At 43.4% G+C, this 18241-nt stretch overlaps 4 protein-coding genes across 34 annotated transcripts in view; 3 read left to right on the top strand and 1 right to left on the bottom strand.

The window, feature by feature from the left end:
* ppp1r9a (protein phosphatase 1, regulatory subunit 9A) overlaps window positions 1–2935 on the top strand; it is a 44925-nt gene extending 41990 nt beyond the window's left edge. For all 9 annotated transcript variants that reach the window (XM_047330013.1, XM_035620256.2, XM_035620252.2 and 6 more), the window contains one exon: window positions 210–2935. In XM_047330013.1, coding sequence (XP_047185969.1) covers window positions 210–392 — 183 coding nt within the window. In that variant the 3' untranslated portion in view covers window positions 393–2935. The remainder of the gene's footprint in view (window positions 1–209) is intronic.
* A 505-nt stretch (window positions 2936–3440) lies between these two features.
* On the top strand, window positions 3441–7302 carry asb4 (ankyrin repeat and SOCS box containing 4). 4 transcript variants are annotated; one of them, XR_004786779.2, is made up of 7 exons: window positions 3441–3792; window positions 4270–4569; window positions 4660–4902; window positions 4988–5235; window positions 5463–5576; window positions 5803–6200; window positions 6999–7302. XR_004786779.2 is itself a non-coding variant. In XM_035620361.2 (6 exons), the coding sequence occupies exons 1-6, from the start codon at window positions 3489–3491 to the stop codon at window positions 6037–6039; spliced, it is 1446 nt and encodes a 481-aa protein (XP_035476254.2). In that variant the 5' UTR covers window positions 3441–3488; the 3' UTR covers window positions 6040–7302. The 4 variants fall into 4 exon arrangements, 2 of the variants coding, with proteins under 2 accessions (XP_035476254.2, XP_035476256.2); XR_004786778.2 differs by having other exon boundaries at window positions 6460–7302; XM_035620361.2 differs by having other exon boundaries at window positions 5803–7302.
* A 669-nt stretch (window positions 7303–7971) lies between these two features.
* Window positions 7972–15645, bottom strand: pdk4 (pyruvate dehydrogenase kinase, isozyme 4). Of its 2 annotated transcripts, XM_035620365.2 has the most exons (11): window positions 15269–15645; window positions 14634–14775; window positions 13334–13405; window positions 12644–12828; window positions 12170–12259; window positions 11758–11835; window positions 11044–11120; window positions 10857–10955; window positions 10474–10587; window positions 9893–10006; window positions 7972–9688 (listed from the first exon to the last, which is right to left on the bottom strand). In XM_035620365.2, the coding sequence occupies exons 1-11, from the start codon at window positions 15384–15386 to the stop codon at window positions 9557–9559; spliced, it is 1221 nt and encodes a 406-aa protein (XP_035476258.1). In that variant the 5' UTR covers window positions 15387–15645; the 3' UTR covers window positions 7972–9556. The 2 variants fall into 2 exon arrangements, 1 of the variants encoding a protein (XP_035476258.1); XR_004786780.2 differs by lacking the exons at window positions 7972–9688; window positions 9893–10006; window positions 10474–10587; window positions 10857–10955; window positions 11044–11120 and having other exon boundaries at window positions 11810–11835; window positions 12618–12828.
* A 172-nt stretch (window positions 15646–15817) lies between these two features.
* Window positions 15818–18241, top strand: part of LOC118291872 (cytoplasmic dynein 1 intermediate chain 1) — a 51836-nt gene continuing 49412 nt past the window's right edge. For 3 of the 19 annotated variants that reach the window (XM_035620347.2, XM_035620341.2, XM_035620346.2), the window contains exons 1-4: window positions 15819–16369; window positions 16482–16536; window positions 17546–17670; window positions 17971–18085. In XM_035620347.2, coding sequence (XP_035476240.1) covers window positions 17551–17670; window positions 17971–18085 — 235 coding nt within the window. In that variant the 5' untranslated portion in view covers window positions 15819–16369; window positions 16482–16536; window positions 17546–17550. Of the gene's footprint in view, window positions 16537–17545; window positions 17671–17970; window positions 18086–18241 lie in introns of all 19 variants that reach the window. The other 16 variants (XM_035620354.2, XM_035620348.2, XM_035620353.2 and 13 more) reach the window with 10 other exon arrangements.

The raw sequence follows: 18241 nt of genomic DNA, 5'->3' as shown, positions 1-18241 counted from the left end.
ATATATTCCCATTATAACACGTATCTACCACATTTTTGTGGTACTGTTGTTATGTTATGTGTTTATTTTAACATAACTAAATATCGGCATATACTGTATATTGTTTACAGATGTTTTTAACACTCTTCAAACCTCTAGTATCCCACAGGCTATCATGAAAATAGACAGACCAAGGGAGCAGGATACTTAAGCACACTCTTTTATTTCAGGCTCTTGGGGTCACCTCTTCGCAGGACCGTGCCCTGATAAAGAAAAAGATCAAAGACCTTAAAGTTCTGATGGAGAAGGCCAAGAGGAACCACGAGAAGGTAGAGAAACAGCGAGAGAAGCTACGGAGGAGAGAGCTGGAGCAGCAGCAGAAAGAGCCGTGGAAAGAAAGCGCGGCAGAGTGAAGCGGATTGTGGGCTCACCCTAACCGCAGCGCCGCAAACCAGTTGCATCGCGGAAAGAGAGCGTCAGTAGGCCCCACAAGCCAACCCTGCGGGACGCCCCGCACAGTAGTTCAACAGTTCTCAGTGCCGGGAGTGACTTTCTTCACCAAGCAAATTTAACCAAAACGAGCAGTTGGATAACGGGATGCTGCCCCTTCATTTGCCTCGCTTTAAACCCATCCTGTGTTTTTAGCCATTTAGGAATTAACTCGGTTCTATTTATTTTTACTGTTTTGAAGCTTGTAAAATCAGGTCTATTTATCGTATCCAGAGTTAGTCTCCAGTGTTTTTTTCATTTCATCCTCATCCCATGTCCTGCTCAGAGCCATCCGTGTCACCCACCACAGCACCTTTAGACACAACGCGACCATGTACATACACAGGGACGAATACAGATGCAAATCTGTCTGATGTGCCATTTTGATAGACTTGTGTATATACTGTTCAGATACATTGATTCTATTGCACTGGTCAGTGTGCATGGAATATATGAGGCAGCACTCATCTCCCAAGACTGGGTGTCCACGTGCTGCTCACCGTCACTACTGATGAAGACACCACCGGAAATTTTACAGTAGGAACTGAACTGGAAACGAAGTTTCACTGAGAGAAACTTTGCAAGAACACTGGAAGTGCAAACACTGTAAATGTAACCTCTGCACTGGCTTGTACAGGGCTCCCTACAGTATACATGTACCATAACTATAGCAGTTCTCTATGTACTGTATGAATGGCAAGGACATGCTACACTCATTGGCCTGGTTCTAATGGAGACTTCAGGTACAAGTTAATCATGCTATTTGTAACTCACTGAACCCGACACCATAACAACGAATCAAAACAGAACAAAATAAGATGATGAAAAGAAACACCCTGCTTATATGCATAATGTTGCTTTGACTCTGCTTGTAACCTGCTTTTGACCACTTTTATAAAATATTCTCTCGATAACAAAATTAAACCCCGCTGCTGCCTTTAGAAATTCTAGAGTAGTAGAATTTTCGGAACTCTACCTGCTTCTGTGTGAGTGCTGAGACATGCATTAGACTAAACCGAGCCATCCCTTTCTGATTGTTGTTTCGTTCTTTCAGAAGAATCACAGGTCAAGTTCACCATGCAAATTAACTCTGGAATATTCTTAATGATATTTAAGAATGCTGCCATATACATGGTTTATCTCTGTGACCATGGGTAGATGCAGAAGTTGATTACCTGATACGACTCAAATTACACTGGAAATTGCACCCAATAGATGCAATATAGTTTTTAATTTACACTGGAAATTGCACCCAATAGATGCAATATAGTTTTTAATTTTCTTATGAAACTGATTAAGTAAGACTCCTTTTAGATTTAGTTGTGAGATGAAAAATATACCTTTCAAATTGATTTTTGACCTATGTACTTTATGCAGTTCTTGTTTTTTTTAGGATTATGAAGATCGCTGACAGACATGTTCCCTGTGTTACTTCTTTATCATTCCCAGGAATCATTTCCGTAGGTTTACAATAAATATAGAGATGCCAGTGTCACCGTGATAGTAATGAAGGCAGCTTTAGTTGAACTTCCTTTTGTCTCAAGGGGCCCTGCCTGGTGAACTGTTGACAGGTTAAGAACAAGGAGAATAGTTGGGGTTACAGATACCGCCACGGCCGGTATTACTGATGTGTTATTGTAATTATTTATTTATTTCTGTATTTAAACGAAACAACTGACTATTGTTTCTGATAACTTATGACAAAATAAGAGTATTATTAACACCCGATAGCGATTTATCCAGAATTGTATGATTACTTCCTTTTGCCAAAACATAATTAAAAAAAACTGTTCAGTAGAAATGTCTTAGATTAAAATGGTTGCTATTGAACCGAGGAGGGTTTGGACTTGCAAAGCAAGAAGGAACGGTAATTCTCCCCCATTGTGCTCGTGGATTTTCCTCTTGATACAACCATAGTGCTGCTACAGTGCTACTCCAATAAACTGCTCACGGTGAATTCTTATGAAATATTTTGTAACACTTGAAGCCTCCTGTGAATACCCTCACCCTGTCAAGTCAGTCAGCAGACTGCACTCTTTTTGACTCCTTTTTTTCTATGTAGTTAAAAGCACTGAGAGCAATACGCTGTAAGAATCCTGAACAAGCCTTGTTTTCTATCGTGTGTGTGCACGGTCCGAGGGCTGAGGGGGGGCGGAAAGCTCAGACCTGAGTCGACGTGCGGCTCCATATCTTTTCTACGCGCTTTCGCCTGGCGTGACGAAACCGACGTGTGGATGAGACCCACGGTGCTCCTTGCAGCCGCGCCTGGAAGTGTTTTGTCTTTGTGTGTGAAGAGAGCAAGAGATAATCAGACTGCTAGTGCTATGTGTACACTCTTTTAAAAAATGCCGTGCTTATTCTCCTCCTCCTCCTCCTTTATTTTATTGTGACCTTGATCTCCCCCCCATTCTGAAAAGTTTGAAAGGGCAGCTACCTGTCACACTGAATAAAATGTGCAGTCACTGTCCATAGCTTCCTCTCGTTTCTTTTGTTTCTAATATTCCTCTGCCCCATTTTAAATGGTCATTTGCTCGCCAGAGACATAACACACAAATCCAGCTCAACAGTGTGCAAAATGCCTACTATTACTGTTGGTATGATTTTCATGGCTTGACAGATTGTCTCATTGTCGCCTTGGTAATGAGGGCCAACTTTAAAAAATAAAAATGGATCCAAAAATGGATCCAGTCATATTAAGATATGGGATCGCAATGGTAGAGCAAAAGTTAGGCTCTCTGAAACTTTTGCCAGGCCCCAGCCATGTTCACATGTTCACTGTTATTTTTACCATGCGACCATGAGGCCTCTACCTCAGTAAAAATATCAGCAGACTGGACCGGAGCCAGCCACAGTCAGCTGTAGCTCTCCAGTCCCTCTTTCTGCCCTGTCTATTTATATTCTGCAAGATTTCACTCCAGGACTATTTTTCCCCCTCTGAACCCCCCCTCCCCCACCACCACCACCCTCTTCTTCTACTTTATTTCCGTCCCGCTTCCCCATAACACCTCCCATAGCTGGGTATGCCTAAGTGTTTCATTATCACCCTTTGTGCGTTCATTTTTCATTGCCTACAAGCTGTGTGGAGAACACTGGTGTGTGAGCCGGCTGGTGTGGCCCTCGTCTCAGGGCCTCGTCTCAGGGACTCCATGGAGGAGTTGAGCCCCAGTCAGCTGGCTGTCAAGCAGCTCAAGATGAAGTTCGTGGAGGCCCTGCGGGCCAACGATGCCCGGGAGGTCCTGCGGATCCTGCACACTGGGAAACTAGACATTGACACGGTGCTGGAGGTGGAGGACCCCAGCAATGTCCTGGCCTCCTACAAACAAGGTAAGGAGGAAGTAGAAGGAAGTAGGAGGAGATGGCTGGCCCCCTCAAGTGTCACGGTTGTAACCAGTTTGTGTGCTTGCCACAGTGTTTAGAAGGACAGACGTGACAAGACGGATTAGATGAATATCTGCAGTAAAACGTGTTAGATGCATATTTACTTCTGCAGTGTTTCCACTAGGTGGTGATAAACCCACAGGGATCCCGAGGCCACATTTAACCATAGGAAGTGCTGTTTACACTTGATGAATTACCATAGCATCAGCTATAGCAATAGCTTCAGGCGACTACTATGAAGTAACTACTGTGATTCATTATCATGAGCCCCCATTTATCTTCAACCTCGTTCCTGTGACCTTTTTTAAAGTCTTTAAATTCAAAAGAAAGACTGAGATGTAAGTCTGTGTAAGTTAGAATTATGTAAACACATTTGGCGTTTACTATTTCTATTAAACTTGTGCTATGTCCAATTTGCTACAGGTTATTGGCTTCCAGGCTACAAACTGGAGAACTCTTGGGCGATGGGCATTCACGTGTGTGTGATGTACAATGCTGTGGAAACAGCGCTGGTGCTCCTGCAGGAGGGTGCGGCTGTCAACCGGATGCCCAATGGGAAGACTCCGCTGCATGTGGCCTGCGAGGCCTCCAATGCCAACTGTACGGCCTTACTCTTGTCCCATGGGGCAAAGGTCAACAGCCTGTCGCTGAGCGGGCACACACCACTGCACTACTGCATCACCCGGGAGTCTGTGGACTGTGCCAAGCAGCTCATCTTGAAAGGTAAGGAGGGATGTATAGATTCAATTGTAAATACAGAATACATAAGAGTCACCAAAGCAATAAAATAATCCTTACTTATCCCCCATGGAGGTGGAAAAGTCAACATGCCCAGCCACAACAGTGATGAGGTGACACCGTTACACACAGCAGCCAGATTCGGCGTGCCGGAGCTGGTGGCTCTTTATTTGTCCCACGGAGCATCTGTGGATGCCGTCAACTCTTTTCAGGAGACACCCTTGATAACTGCAGCCTTCTGGGCCTTTGACGCCAAGGAGCAAACCTACAGCGAAGATCACCAGATCGCCTGTCGTCTCCTGCTGGACCACCAAGCGGGTGCGAGGTTCTGGATCTGTAACTGAGCACGACTTTTGAATTGCGCATCATGAAGATTTTTGAGGGGGTTTGTTTCCCGTTTCAGATCCCAACCTCCGAGAGGAAGACCACAAAACAGCTCTTCACAAGGCGGCCTGGAACTGCGACCACGTCCTGATGCAGATGCTGCTGGAGGCCGGAGCCGACACGAGAGCCATGGACATCAACGGCTGTGCCCCCATTCAGTATCTCCTCAAAGTGACTGGTGTCAGGCCGATGGCCATACCTGAACTCTGCTATCAGCTGCTGCTCAACCACAACGCAGCGAGGATCTACCCACCACAGTTCCACAAGGTATTTGCTACCAATGCTACAAAGTGATGTCAAACTAGAGCGGCCCTCAGCGGAGCACATACCTCTGCCGAGGCCAAGCGATCGATAGATCCCTAGATAGATAGATAAATAACATAACCTCCCTGACCGACATAACCGCAGTATCTACGATGAATTATATGCTGATAGCAGAGAACCTTCTAGTGCTGTATAATGCATAATGTCTTGTTGTGTGTTGTCTTGCGCAGGTGCTGCAAGCCTGCCATGACTACCCCGGAGTATTAGAAATCATGGTCAACTCTTATGAACGTTTAAAGCCCACAAGGAAGTGGAGAGCTGCCGTTCCCAATGACTGCTACAAGGTAATACAGGGATGTATTGTACTTGGATAGAATGTATATATTTGTATTAATGCAGTAAAAATGCTGTAATCACCTACATGTTTCTTAGAGGTATTGTTTTCTGTTAAAATACACGTCAAAAAATGAATTTGAATGTGTCAGATTTGCAGAGTTTCTCTCTGCTTCCTCAGCGACACAAAGACTTCTACGACTCCCTGTTTGCTGTTTGCACCAACTCTCCCCGCAGCCTGCTCCACTTGACCAGATGTGCCATCAGAGACAGCCTGGCCGGCTCCTGTCACAGAGGTGTGGCGCGGCTGCCTCTGCCGCCTCCCATGAAGAAATATTTACTGCTGGAACCCGAGGGGATACTGTACTGATGGGGGAGACTCTGACATGGAGCTTGTCACCTGGTGATTTGAATGGAAACATTCAGTCTTTTTTACTGGAACACAAGAAATCCCCGCTAGGTGTCGGACAGTGAAGAAGAAACTCAAGCGCAAGTCAGACATCACACGACCCACAATAAAACGGATTTATTAAGGTGGTTCTTGGTTGGACGCGGCAGAGGACACAATTCATCTGTCCGCATATTATAAATCAACCGACTGCTCAACCTTATGTACAGAAGACTTTGAATGACAGGTAAGAAATTTCCAATTTATGGCTGTGCAAATTCTAATAATGATAATATCTATAATAAAAATATGAATATAAAGTGATTGACAATGTAAGGATATTTGCCTCCTTGGCCACATGGAACTGCCACTGCTACTCACACCTTGTGTCTTTGTGTCTAATTTGCACTATTTATATCTTTATCCCTCTGTACACCGTATTTGCCTCCTTTTAAGTGTCAGTTAACGTAATGTCTGGGCTGTTTTGTACTTCCTGTTTCACAAAGCTTCCTGTGCAGCTTTGTGAAACTTGTCTCTCTACTGCCTCGTACTTCAGAGGATCCGGATCGACATGGCAACCAGCCCTGATGCTCACTCTCACGTTCATGCTCTCGTGACTCTCCAGAGCAGAGCAAACACTCGACAAAGCGCTCCACAAGTGCTTGTTGTTTCCAATGGACTGCACATGTACAGTAGCCGCAGACATATATACACCAATATTTGTAACGCCTTATCGCCAGTAATGTATAAAATAACTATACGAAAGCATTCACTTGAAAAAACTGGAATATATTGAATATGTTATTCAGCAAGAACTTCCTCTCTCCAATCATAAAGTACAAAGTTACATGTTTTATGTTAAATATTTCCAGTTGCCACATCCTTTGCTCTATCCCAGTGGGTCTGCGTAGTTCAAAATACAGTGTGTGTAAAACAGTTGTTTGTTACTCCACTGTGTGTATGACCTCCATTTTTTTCCTACCTTAATTCAATATTTTTTCTTGTATATCACAGTGCATATTTTTTGTCTATACCAAACATACAGATTAGGTATGTTGCTGTGTCACAGCGTGTGCGACGTGAACGAATCCCGAAAGATGATGAGGTTCAATGCCGGTGACCGTAAAACGAACCCTCAGTGAAGAGTGACAGGTGCTGCTTGCACAACCCACGAGCTCCGACAGCAAGACCCCACAACACAGGCAACAGCTGTGGTTCCAATATTTACTCGGACTGTAGATTAGCACAAGAGTGAATGAAGACAGTAGTTTATGAATGCTCGCAACATTTGTTTGCTGTGTGTCTCCACATTTGAATAAAAAAAGATAAAAGGATCCAAATTAAATCTCTATTGTAGCTGTGTTGGTCTGTTATACACTAGGCATACTCCACAGCGGGAACATCGTCCGGATGACTGAAGGGTCAGAGCTCACTCCCTGAGACCTTAAAATAAACCAGTAAAAGTCAGAGAAGGAGACTTGTTATAATTATGAAGGGGGGGGGGGGGGTTTCACCTTTATTCCATAATAACTTTTGTAGTGACTCCAACACTGCAGTGATCCTATTTTCTACTTTTTATTCTGTGGCCTGTTGAGAATGAGCTGATATAATGAGTTGAGAGAGACAAGCAGAGAAAAGTAACAGAAGCAGAATAGAGCGCAACATGTGGGCAACACTAATGAAGGGGGCACAACAGGGCAGGACAGCCTGTCCTCATACCCTGATGGCAGGCAGCCATGAAAAGCCAATGGTCTGTGTCTGTGACCAGCGGCACACAAACAGAGCAAAGTTTCCTAAAACAAGCTGCAGAGGGAAAACGGGGAGTGTGGGGAACGTTGCACACGGCGCCGTTTACGTAACACACAACAGACCTTCACTCCTGTGACCTCAAGAAGCCGGACATCTTTCATGTGGCATGAATCAAATTGTGAAGGGGAGACAAAAGAAAAAGTCCAGTCAATGGCAAATTATAATTCAGAAATCAAGAGTAGCACAAAACAATGGACAGACTTCAGAAGGAAGTGACATGAGATTTTTATTTACTACATTCACTGGTCCTTTTCGTGACAAGCCACAACTTCAGTACAACACCTGGCCTCATGAAGCTTAAAACTATGCAAAGGTATGAGTATGATAGTATGACTGGTATGTGAAATCGTTCCATTCAATACAGCTTGCATATGGCATCGTCTGTGCACCTGTCCGTGTTGATCCTACGTCTCTGCTGCTCTGAACTCAGCGTTTGAACCTATTAAATACATATAATGTGCTATACTGATCTGAGCAGCTTACAGTGTCATATGTGTCAGTTTCAAGAGAAAGCATAAGTACACTTTTCTGCAGAGCAACCTAACATTTAGTATTTCACACAAGCATTGGAACACTCTGACATACAGAAATCCACTCAAATAAACAACATGTGCATTATTAAAAAAGACCACTGAGGAATATTATCAAATTATCTTCAATATACATGAGAGCCTCTGTGTAATTTGGGGACTTCCTTTGGAGAAAAAATGGCTGTTTGGGTTCCTACAGTGACACATTAGCTCAAGGTCCACTTTAAATATGCTACAATTTTTTAACAATTGTCATTTTCTCTAAGGGACTAAATGTCCACACATGAATACATCTTCTCAACATTTACAATAATTCAACTTTAAAAATGACCTTGCATTGGTTCAAGGTTAAGGCACCAGGTAGGTAGTTTACTGACATTGTGCTAAAAAATCATCACATTTAGTTTGCATTGCTATTGAACAACCTACCACACTGTGCTGTACATAATTTCAGTCTGTACCACTTGACAGCACATGTAAATGACTCCTGTTGTGTTTCTGAAATGTTCCCCTTGTATGAAAGCTGAAGACAAAAATTAGTATAACCTTTATTTTAAGGTTGATAATAATTAAATGCAGAAGTTGTTTTTTGTAAAAGCAACTCTGCAGGTTAGAAAGGACTGGCATGGCGACAGCAGGAAGAGACTTTGGTCCCTTTGTCTTGACCTGGAGACATTGAACCTGTTGCCATACTGTTTAACTTGAGCGACTGGGCGTATTTTTTTCAAGGCAATGACAAACATTTGACCTGATGCAAAAAACAAAACTTCACCCAGTAGTTCAAATTAACTGAAGGACAATAGCCAGGCTATATAATATGAAATAAAAACACTTTGAAAAAAACATGGACTTAAACACAAACAGCTAGCATGTTTTTTCCACACAGTGTATCCATGTAATTATATCAACAAAAAAAAGGTGTAATAAATTAGACAAAAGGAGATTAATGCTTGACTTGTTCCATTACAATTGTAGCCTGTAATCGTCATATAATGGAATTTAATGTGAGCTGTTGTTCAGTTATGTCACAGCACTTATCTGATTCTTGACACCACCTTTGAGCGATTTTCTCCTTCTACGGTTCTGTCTTGAATCCACACCCCTGCGTCCTGCAGCATGCTAAAAGCATTTGGTGCCTTCTTTCACTTACAGTACAGAGTTTATCCACTTCTCCTCGCAGCTTTCTTAATCTTACCAATCATCTGACCAGACAATTTTTTACTGTCCTAAACTTTGTCCGGCAGTCTATCCTCACCAAGTCCTCTCATACTTGCCCCAGTTTCTTTGGATCCTTGCTGGGCATGCACCAGTCATCAGCCTCTGTGCTGGCCAGGTAATGCCGCAAGGCCGACTTGTTGAAAACAGGAAGTCTCTCCACTGACTCCGAGGACAAGGCCTGGTGATGCAGAACAGAGGTGAATTGATTAGTCTGGTCTACACATTCCATGTGTGCTTTATTAAATCTTTTCTAACACGGAACATGGGGTGTATTACAACTTGCGACAAGACATTGATCAGCTGAGAATCGACCACCACTTCCAGGCGAACTTTGGCTTTCAGTTATTTTTGACAGCTTGTGTGAAGGTAACGCTGCGCTCACCTTTAGGTATATGACAGCTGAAGTACCGTGGCCCTCCATAGAGTAGAGCTGCAGGTCTCCCTGGAAATACTTGGCATACAGGCGGGAGATGGGCAGACCATAACCAAAACCAGCCTGAGGGAACATAGCAGGGTTGAGGTATGATTACACATTAGGCTTTTAAAGGCCAGTTGCTAGAATACAACATTTCAAACAAAGTGAATACAGTAGAGGGCTTGCTTTGTAAGCGGATCATCAGTTTCACTTGCGGTTACAAGTTAACCCAGTAAAATGCCACTGACTGATTTCCTATGTGAAATAAACTAATATGCAATCATGCTCAGTTGTGTGAACCTTTGTTTAGGAGGAGAAGTGAGTCTAACCTCAGTTCAAAACAGCTAAGCAAGATTTTACTGAGCTGCGTCCTATGTTTAAAATGCAAAAGCGAGCTTGCAGTCTTGAAGCACACAGGGTGCCGACTTAAGGCTCTTTGGTCTGGACCTTCGGACTTTTCAGTTTGGTCAGAACGGAAATAACAGGTGTGAAAGTTGCCCTGGACCAAAATGTTATGTTTAAAGTTTGCGACGGTTTCAGGCCCTCACCAGAGGTGCATTGCGAGAGTTGTCTACGTGGACGGGGCTGGGAGCCGTAGAGTACATGTAGCTGAAGAGACGCTCAATCTTCCTCAGGGGGACTCCGCCTCCTCTGTCAGACATCTAAAAAAATAAGGGGGACAAGGATCCACTTACCGTTTGCCACCTGAACAGAATCTAAACAATGTGATGCATTGTGTTGGAAGTCATCACTGCAGTTTTTTTTACATCATACCTGCTGTACTGTAGTACAGCTGAAGGCATAACATTTATTTGTGTAGGGAATGGAAGTACAACATGAAATGCTTTGTTAATATAGACTTAGCAGCGTGTGATGGATGAGTGTGCACCACAAAGCAGTGGTCTGTTTTAACTATCGCGTCCTCATCTACCTTGATAGTGAGGTCCTCAGCGCCCAGTGAAACCCGCACTTTGATTCGGGGCAGCGTTGGACTCGTCTCGTGGGTCTCTACAGTCGCTCTCATGGCGTTCTGGCCCACAACGTGGATCAAGAAACAAGTGAGCATACAACACATGGTGAAAAATAGTGCACGTCTGGTCTTCAGCATTTTTGTGTACCTTGAAGAGCTCGAACAGCATATGGTAGAGATGGGATGGCACGTAGACAATGTGCAGGGGCTGGCCAGGGCTTTCGGCTGTGAACCATTTCATATTATTATAATTATTAGCATAATCATTGGAGAAAAAGTAACTTTTAAATGTTTATGTTTTAAAACTACCCTCTTAAGACGACTAGCAACAAGGTGTTTTACATAAGTACATATGAGCTCTGCTGAAAAACAATTATAACCTTTTTTTTCCAACCTCATTTGACCTATATTACCTTAACAAAGAACATGCACTGGTACATGTTCTGACTGATGTATACAGTACTGCAACAGAAATGAGGATCCATTGAAGGACATATTCTCATAATAACCACCACATTTTGTTTCTTTTAAAGTTTGCAATTGCTGCTGCAGTCGAAGCATAATCACGTTCTCTCTAGGTATAACCTGCGTGATTCAGGAATGTTTTAATGCCGATGCTGGCTCTTGGCAGGACAAACTGACAGGAAACAGACACAGAGGGCCTCAGTTAAACCAACAAAGATGAACCGCGAAAGTTCCGCTGAATATTAGCAGAGCAACAGTGAATCATTCCTCTCACTCAGATTCGTAGAGCAGAGAGATGATCCACGTGAAGCGAGAAAGATACAACATGGCCGAGAGAAAATGAAAATGTGCACACATACACAGGCAGATGAACAATATCTGAAGATGAAAGACTTACCGTTGATTTCTTTGATCTCCATATCAGGCGAGGTCAAGTAATACTGCTCACACAGCATCTTGGATGTCTCATAGGCGTCTACAAAGTGAAACAGAGCCAACATTACAGCGAAACCACAAAGAACGATAGCTTGTGCTTGAATGGAGAACAACACGGGAAGACATGATATTTTCTGTCTTTCGGAGGACCAGTTTACACAACATTCACGGGCGAGTCTATAACATCACTTCCCATTGTATATTTACTCTAAAAGCCCAAGATAATACTGTAAAGGTTCAAAGAGTCATGAGTCTGTACAAACAGAAGGGGACAGAAAGCAGATAACATATCCAGTGAGGGTGTGTGTGTGTGTGTGTGTGTGTGTGTGTGTATGTAGACAGCAATGCTGATGCTGAGAGAGATGATTCATTACCTTTTACTACCTCCACGACGTCACAGCTGGGGTCAATGCTGCCGATATGTTTGGGATGGGCTGGGTTCACACTGCCGTTGAAGATTAATGCTAGAGGGCAGATAAACGAACACTGTGTGTGATTTTAAACCCCCCTCCACAATCAATAGACGTGACACAGATCCCATACATTCAGAAAAAATTTAGTAAACTATAAGGACCACATAAAGCAAAGTGAGGTCGATGCAGTGGGGGAATATAAACAGTAACCATATCTCACCCTCTATTGGCAATTACGTCAGATTAAACATGAATCAGATCATTAATTGGTGCTTTATCAGATTTAAATTAAACAACGACATGTGCAGTGAACAGAGCCCCTTTTTGAGGCTGTTAAGCAGTTTCAGCGCATCGGGTGTAATTTAAATTAATGAGGTGCGAGTGTTAGCGACTTGATTGATTGACTCACACTCAATCACCAAGTGCTATACTGACTGTGCTGGTTTATGAGCATGCGTATGGAGATGCGGCTCATGTAGAAGCGGTCCAGGAAGTACTGGACGTTCTGGTTGGTGACGGGGTCCACGCCAAAGGCGTCCTTGTACTCCACCACGCCCTGAGCCATGGTGGGCACCACGTTGTTGTGCCGGTTCCGGATGTGTACCAACGTCTGTGTGAAGCTGAGGGCAAAGGCAATGATGATTGTACAAACTGGAATGTAAAAGCAGTCTAACAAGCAAACCTTCATGGTGGTCATAACATTCCAATTACAATGCTACGTCTACACCCAAGAAGTAAACATTGACATATGTGCAGATTAAAAATGCCAAATTCCTCTAATTAATCCAAATCACATAATTACTGCCGTTACGGTGGAACATGTTTGATTTCGCTGACACTTTGTAGTCTTTACTTTCAGTGGCTTTACAACATCTTGTGTGAACATAACAGATGTGACCACAGCTGTTTCCATAACACACACGTGGGTTTCTGATCATCTGAGTCTGATCTGAAGTTTGCTGCGTGAGCTGAGGCAATTTAACAAATAATAACAGAGTTGTTGGATTAGTACTAGCAGCTTCTGAATCATTGACTAGGTGGATTGGACTGGCAACACAAACAAAACAAAAAACAAATTTAAAGAAAAGTATCAGTAATACTGAAAGGTTTCTGTAAATTACTTACTTTGTCAGTACATCCTTGTCGTCCGGATCTTTTTCTAAAAAATCGACAAGCTCCAGCAAACTCTGAGAATACCTGGTGGACACAAAGAAACACAGAGACACATCCAGACAGAATGAAAGATCCAATATGATGACAAAAACAACTATCTGGTGAAACCTGAAACTTCATGTGAAAGCACTACAAACTATTGTGAGCGGCTTTTGTTGACTTTCTTTTATTTAGAGACCTGTAACAACTGTATAATAAGAGCATGTAGCATTTCCACATGATTAACAGTCCCCACTTTAGTCAAACGTAACTTGTTTTATTTCATCTCAGCCAGTGGACGAAGAAGACTCCAGAGAGCTGAGCTCACTGAGTCACATTCTCTCTCTCTCGCTCCGTCTCGCTGTAGAGAAACTGGGTCAGAGGTGAACCGCAGAGCGGCTGCGCTTTCTCTGTTCCAATTTGGTCCCTCAACTGACCTTCAGCTCTAAGTTTTCTATCAGGTCCCGACATGCAAACAGATATAAATCTTATAATAGACAATTATGCGACTTCTATTTTTGGAAACTTTCTTTGGAGCGTCACCTCTCCCTCCCCTCGTAAACAACACTAAAAAGGGATAGATCAACACTTTTGCAGGAAATGCTGAAATGTAAAGACTTCTGCAGAGGGGGGAGAGATAACCACACTGCACAGACGCTGCTGCGGCTTATGAAAAGAGTTAGACAATGATCAGGGTAACAACAACTGCAGTGGGAAAAATAACTCCATGTAATAAAAGTACACAGAAACAGGGCTCCTGTTCTGGCTTTTAAGGACTCTTTGATTATATAAACAAGTGGACTGCTTAACAAGATAGCCTGGACCTATTCTTTTCTTTTCTTTTTAAAGTGGCAACTGGAACTTCCCATGTGTCCACGGAGAACCTAGAACAGACATGATTGTTCATTCTCCTTGAGAAACACACTCCTCTACATGTTGTTTACAAACCTTAACTCTTTCGATAATGTGCTAAATGTTCCTTGAAATGTGTGTGTGTTTGTGTGTGTGTGTGTGTGTATACAGGTTCAAAGATGCTGGATCAGCACTACCTGTGTGAGAGTTGTGACCACAAGCAAAAAAACAAAAAAAGGGTGGTAATCTGTGTAATTCTGACATAAACCCTGCATTCTTACCTATACACAATCCATTAAATTATATAGGCTATAGACTCTCATTCTACAGTCATGCTGCTGCAGGAACTATTTCTGGGTAACTAAGCTTTAATTATTCCAGATTACACAGACAGTGGTGCAGTGTGGTCTGGAGATCCTACCAGCTGGTCAGGAGCTTAAGGGACGGAGTGCTGAGGAGCTTGTCAGGGAGGAAATCAATTTCTTTCATGATGTTGGCCAGTCTGACAGGGAGCTCCTGACGCAGGAACACGAAGGAGGTCTTCTCACATGCATTGGCCGAACCTGCAGTCGCACCAGGGGTAGAGACAGGAGGGAGAGAAAAAAAAATAGACTTAGCAACTATTCAACTTTGACCCCACACTGTCAAGCAATATAGACAATGTATTTCTTTGCAGCAATTTGTTGTGCAAAACAAAAAGAAAAATGATTTTCTTTTACATAAAAGGTAACATTAGAGGTTGCAATTTTTTTTCCTGTGTTTCTTCTGTTTGTCATTGCAGGATTACAGAAGGTGACCCAAAGTTCAAAAGTTCAATTTTAATTTCCACGTACAGTAAAAAAAAAAAAAAAAAAAGCATCGATCTGCATGTGTATTTTTCTGCTTTTTAAGCTGCAGTTGCCTGTCAGTGACCTGTATATTTTAAAGTCGGGCTGTCAGCACACACACAAAGAGAAATACGTGAGTTGTGTAACAGCCATGTGAGTGTGCAGAGAGAGAGAAAGGGGGACACACACACACACACATGGTGTCATCTCACGAAATCAATACGCTTACCGAAGTCAATGAATTGCTTCATGGACAGCGGAGAAGGGGAGAACTTGGAAAACCTCTCCACTTGTTTCGGTATCCCAGCCACGGAGCTGTTTTTCAGCAAAAACTGAACAAACTTCATGCTTTTTTTTTTTTTCCTCCTCCGCAGACCACCGGGACTGTCAGTGAATCGGGGACACACTCGTTTCCTTTCTCAAGCACACGCTCCAGTTTGACGACTTATAAAAGCTCGGGAATCGCGTGGTTTAAATAAACATCTGTAGGGGAGGCTCGTCTATGACTTGACCGTCACCGCTGGACCTCGGCGGCGTCCTAACATCTTGGCAAGTTGCTGTGGCGTCCTCCCCCGAAGGCAACTTCTTCTGTTTGTCTTCGGTCGAGGGCGGGGAGTGCAGACTGACACCAGAATCAACCAATGGGCGGCCAGATTCGTCCCTGACTGTGGGCGGGCCCGAGTCCCTCTCACAGTAGCTGGATCCGGACCACGTCGAACAACAACAACAACAGCACTCCCCTAGCGTCGAGTATCTGAATTAACTTATTTCACACATCTGAATAATAGACCGTATAGTCTGATAAATTTGAACGTTTGCCGAAAATAAGTCCGCCAGCAAATTAATATCTCTGGTAGGCTTTTGCTAAAGACAGAACGGAACCGGAAGCAGCTGTTAAAACGTATTCAACCGACTGCAATGGCCGCTGATTCACTTGCTCGTATACCAAAATGTTTATTTACCTTCAACGAAAAAACTCGCCGAGCTTCCAGTCACGAATAGTCAGAGCCACTTTGTCAGTCGAGAAAAATAACAGACGTCCTCCGAGAAGAATTAACATTTTGTTTCTTTGAGAGTCATTGCGACTCCCACGCACTACCTCTACTGGCCAGAAGATGGCGGCGTTGCAAAACTCACGAGTCGCTTCACAGCGCGCGCGTGAGAGAGACAGAGAGTGAGAGAGAGGAGGGATTTCGTCTCCTCCTCCTCTACATCATCCATCTCTTCCAAAAGGATGAGTCGGTGTGTGCGTTGCACCTGTTTTATGTAGTGTTCGGGCCATCGGCCGCCGACATGCTCTGCTTCAGCCACTGTCATTAGTAGCCACACGGTGAGGTTGAGACGAGCCCGCTCGGTGTCCCCAGACAGGCCTGGATTCAGTGTAGAGGATGTGTTGATTCATCATTGTTCTTTTTTTTCTTTTCTTCTGTCGGGGGTCGCAGCAGTGAGACAGCATCTTTGCCGGGTGACACATCATTATCAGTACGAGTGGATAAGGTACGAGTGACACGTCAAATATCCTCCCCCTTTCTGTCAGCTAACGTTATGCGTTAGCAAAAAAACTCCCCCCAAAAAATCACTGTAGTATTAATGGCAAGGCCTGAAACGCATTGCTGTAAATACAAAGGCGGTCATATTTTTGTGTTTAGCTGGCGTTAGCTGCGGATGCATTCCAAGCCTGCTAACATTGGTTAGCTAAAGGTGCTTTGTATGGATATTTATCAATGTGACTTGTGCTTTCTGTCATAATTCTAGGTGTTTCAGTTCCTTCGATTTCCTTAAGATATTGGAAGACATAGCATCCCAGAAACCTGTAGTCGTTTTAACATGTATGTTCTCTTAATAGCTTTGGAAGCCCTTTTTTTTTTAATTAAACCTCCAGGGTCAAGTGCTTGCTCTCCATGTGCTACATTAGCCTGATGGATGTGACACTGGCCTAATATCCAGCAAATCACACTGCTATAAATAGGTCGCCCACCTTTGTGTGGCAAATCAAAGTCACAGTTAGCGAGGCCGATGCAAGATCCCCAATCATGAGGCGACAGTACATCTGTTGTTGTCTTCCTCGCTGGTTAGTGGCAATGCAAGTGTTGAGCTTTGTGAACCATACCCATTCATTTGTCATCAGTATTTCAATGCACAGGACAGGTTTTGGTGAGGTTTTCCTTCAACCCTATTGATTTGACGAAGGGATTTATAAGAAGAAGTGGCTTCCTAAATACAGTGTCACATAAATATGGAAATCATTTTCAGTTTAAGATGAGCTAGTATTGACAGCTGTTTTGCCAATGACAAGTCCTTATTGTTTTTTTGAGCCTGCAATGTTATGGATCTTCTGTATATGTAGGCAGAGCTGCCACACCCACTGGGTTTTCTGAACAATAACTCGGGCCTACTGGATGAACCGATGCTCCTCCATACTGCATCATGTTAAAAATGAGACCAGAGCATATTGCGACTGTGCCGTATACGTATCTCATTCCTGTTCGATTCCTCTCGCTTGAAGCCACCATGTCGGACAAAAGTGACCTAAAAGCAGAGCTCGAGCGCAAGAAGCAGCGCCTCGCCCAAATCAGGGAGGAAAAAAAGAGAAAGGAGGAGGAGAGGAAGAAGAAAGAGGTAAGGAAGAAAGTGAGTAAAGTCACACCACCGCCGCTCGTACTGTATCACTCTCTGGTGTGTATTGTTCTTGTGTGTTCGATTGCTTTTTCGTCAGGCCGTGACACATAAAAGGCAGAGGTTGTATGTGTCCGTGCTTGCATACAGACATCTATATGCGTGCAGAAGGTTTAGTGTTGGAATTTTTAATCATACTGTGCATGCACATGTGCATGTTTTCACTCGCTCCCTAACTCATGATGGATGAGCTGAGACTCTTGCTGTTGAAGTCATGATGGATAAGCTGACATTTTCTCTCTGTGTCCCGTGCAGTCCGAGAGCCAGCAGAAGGCTGAGGTGACCCCAGAGGATTCAGACTTGGACCGGAAGCGCAGGGAGACGGAAGCCCTCCTCCAGAGTATTGGTATATCACCAGAACCTCCACTAGGTACACAATACTCCTTTCCCCTAAACAATGAATTGATCCTTCTGTTGTGATTGTAAATTCTTAAAATACCGATAGCAACATTTACATTAATGCTTCTTAGATTACAAAAGTACGTCACTAATTACAGCCAAAAGAACTTCAGAGAAACTGTTTGAT

The sequence above is a fragment of the Scophthalmus maximus genome, chromosome 22 (assembly GCF_022379125.1).
Source record: "Scophthalmus maximus strain ysfricsl-2021 chromosome 22, ASM2237912v1, whole genome shotgun sequence".
In the NCBI taxonomy this organism is placed as follows: domain Eukaryota; kingdom Metazoa; phylum Chordata; class Actinopteri; order Pleuronectiformes; family Scophthalmidae; genus Scophthalmus; species Scophthalmus maximus.
This window is presented reverse-complemented; position numbering and strand designations above follow the sequence as displayed.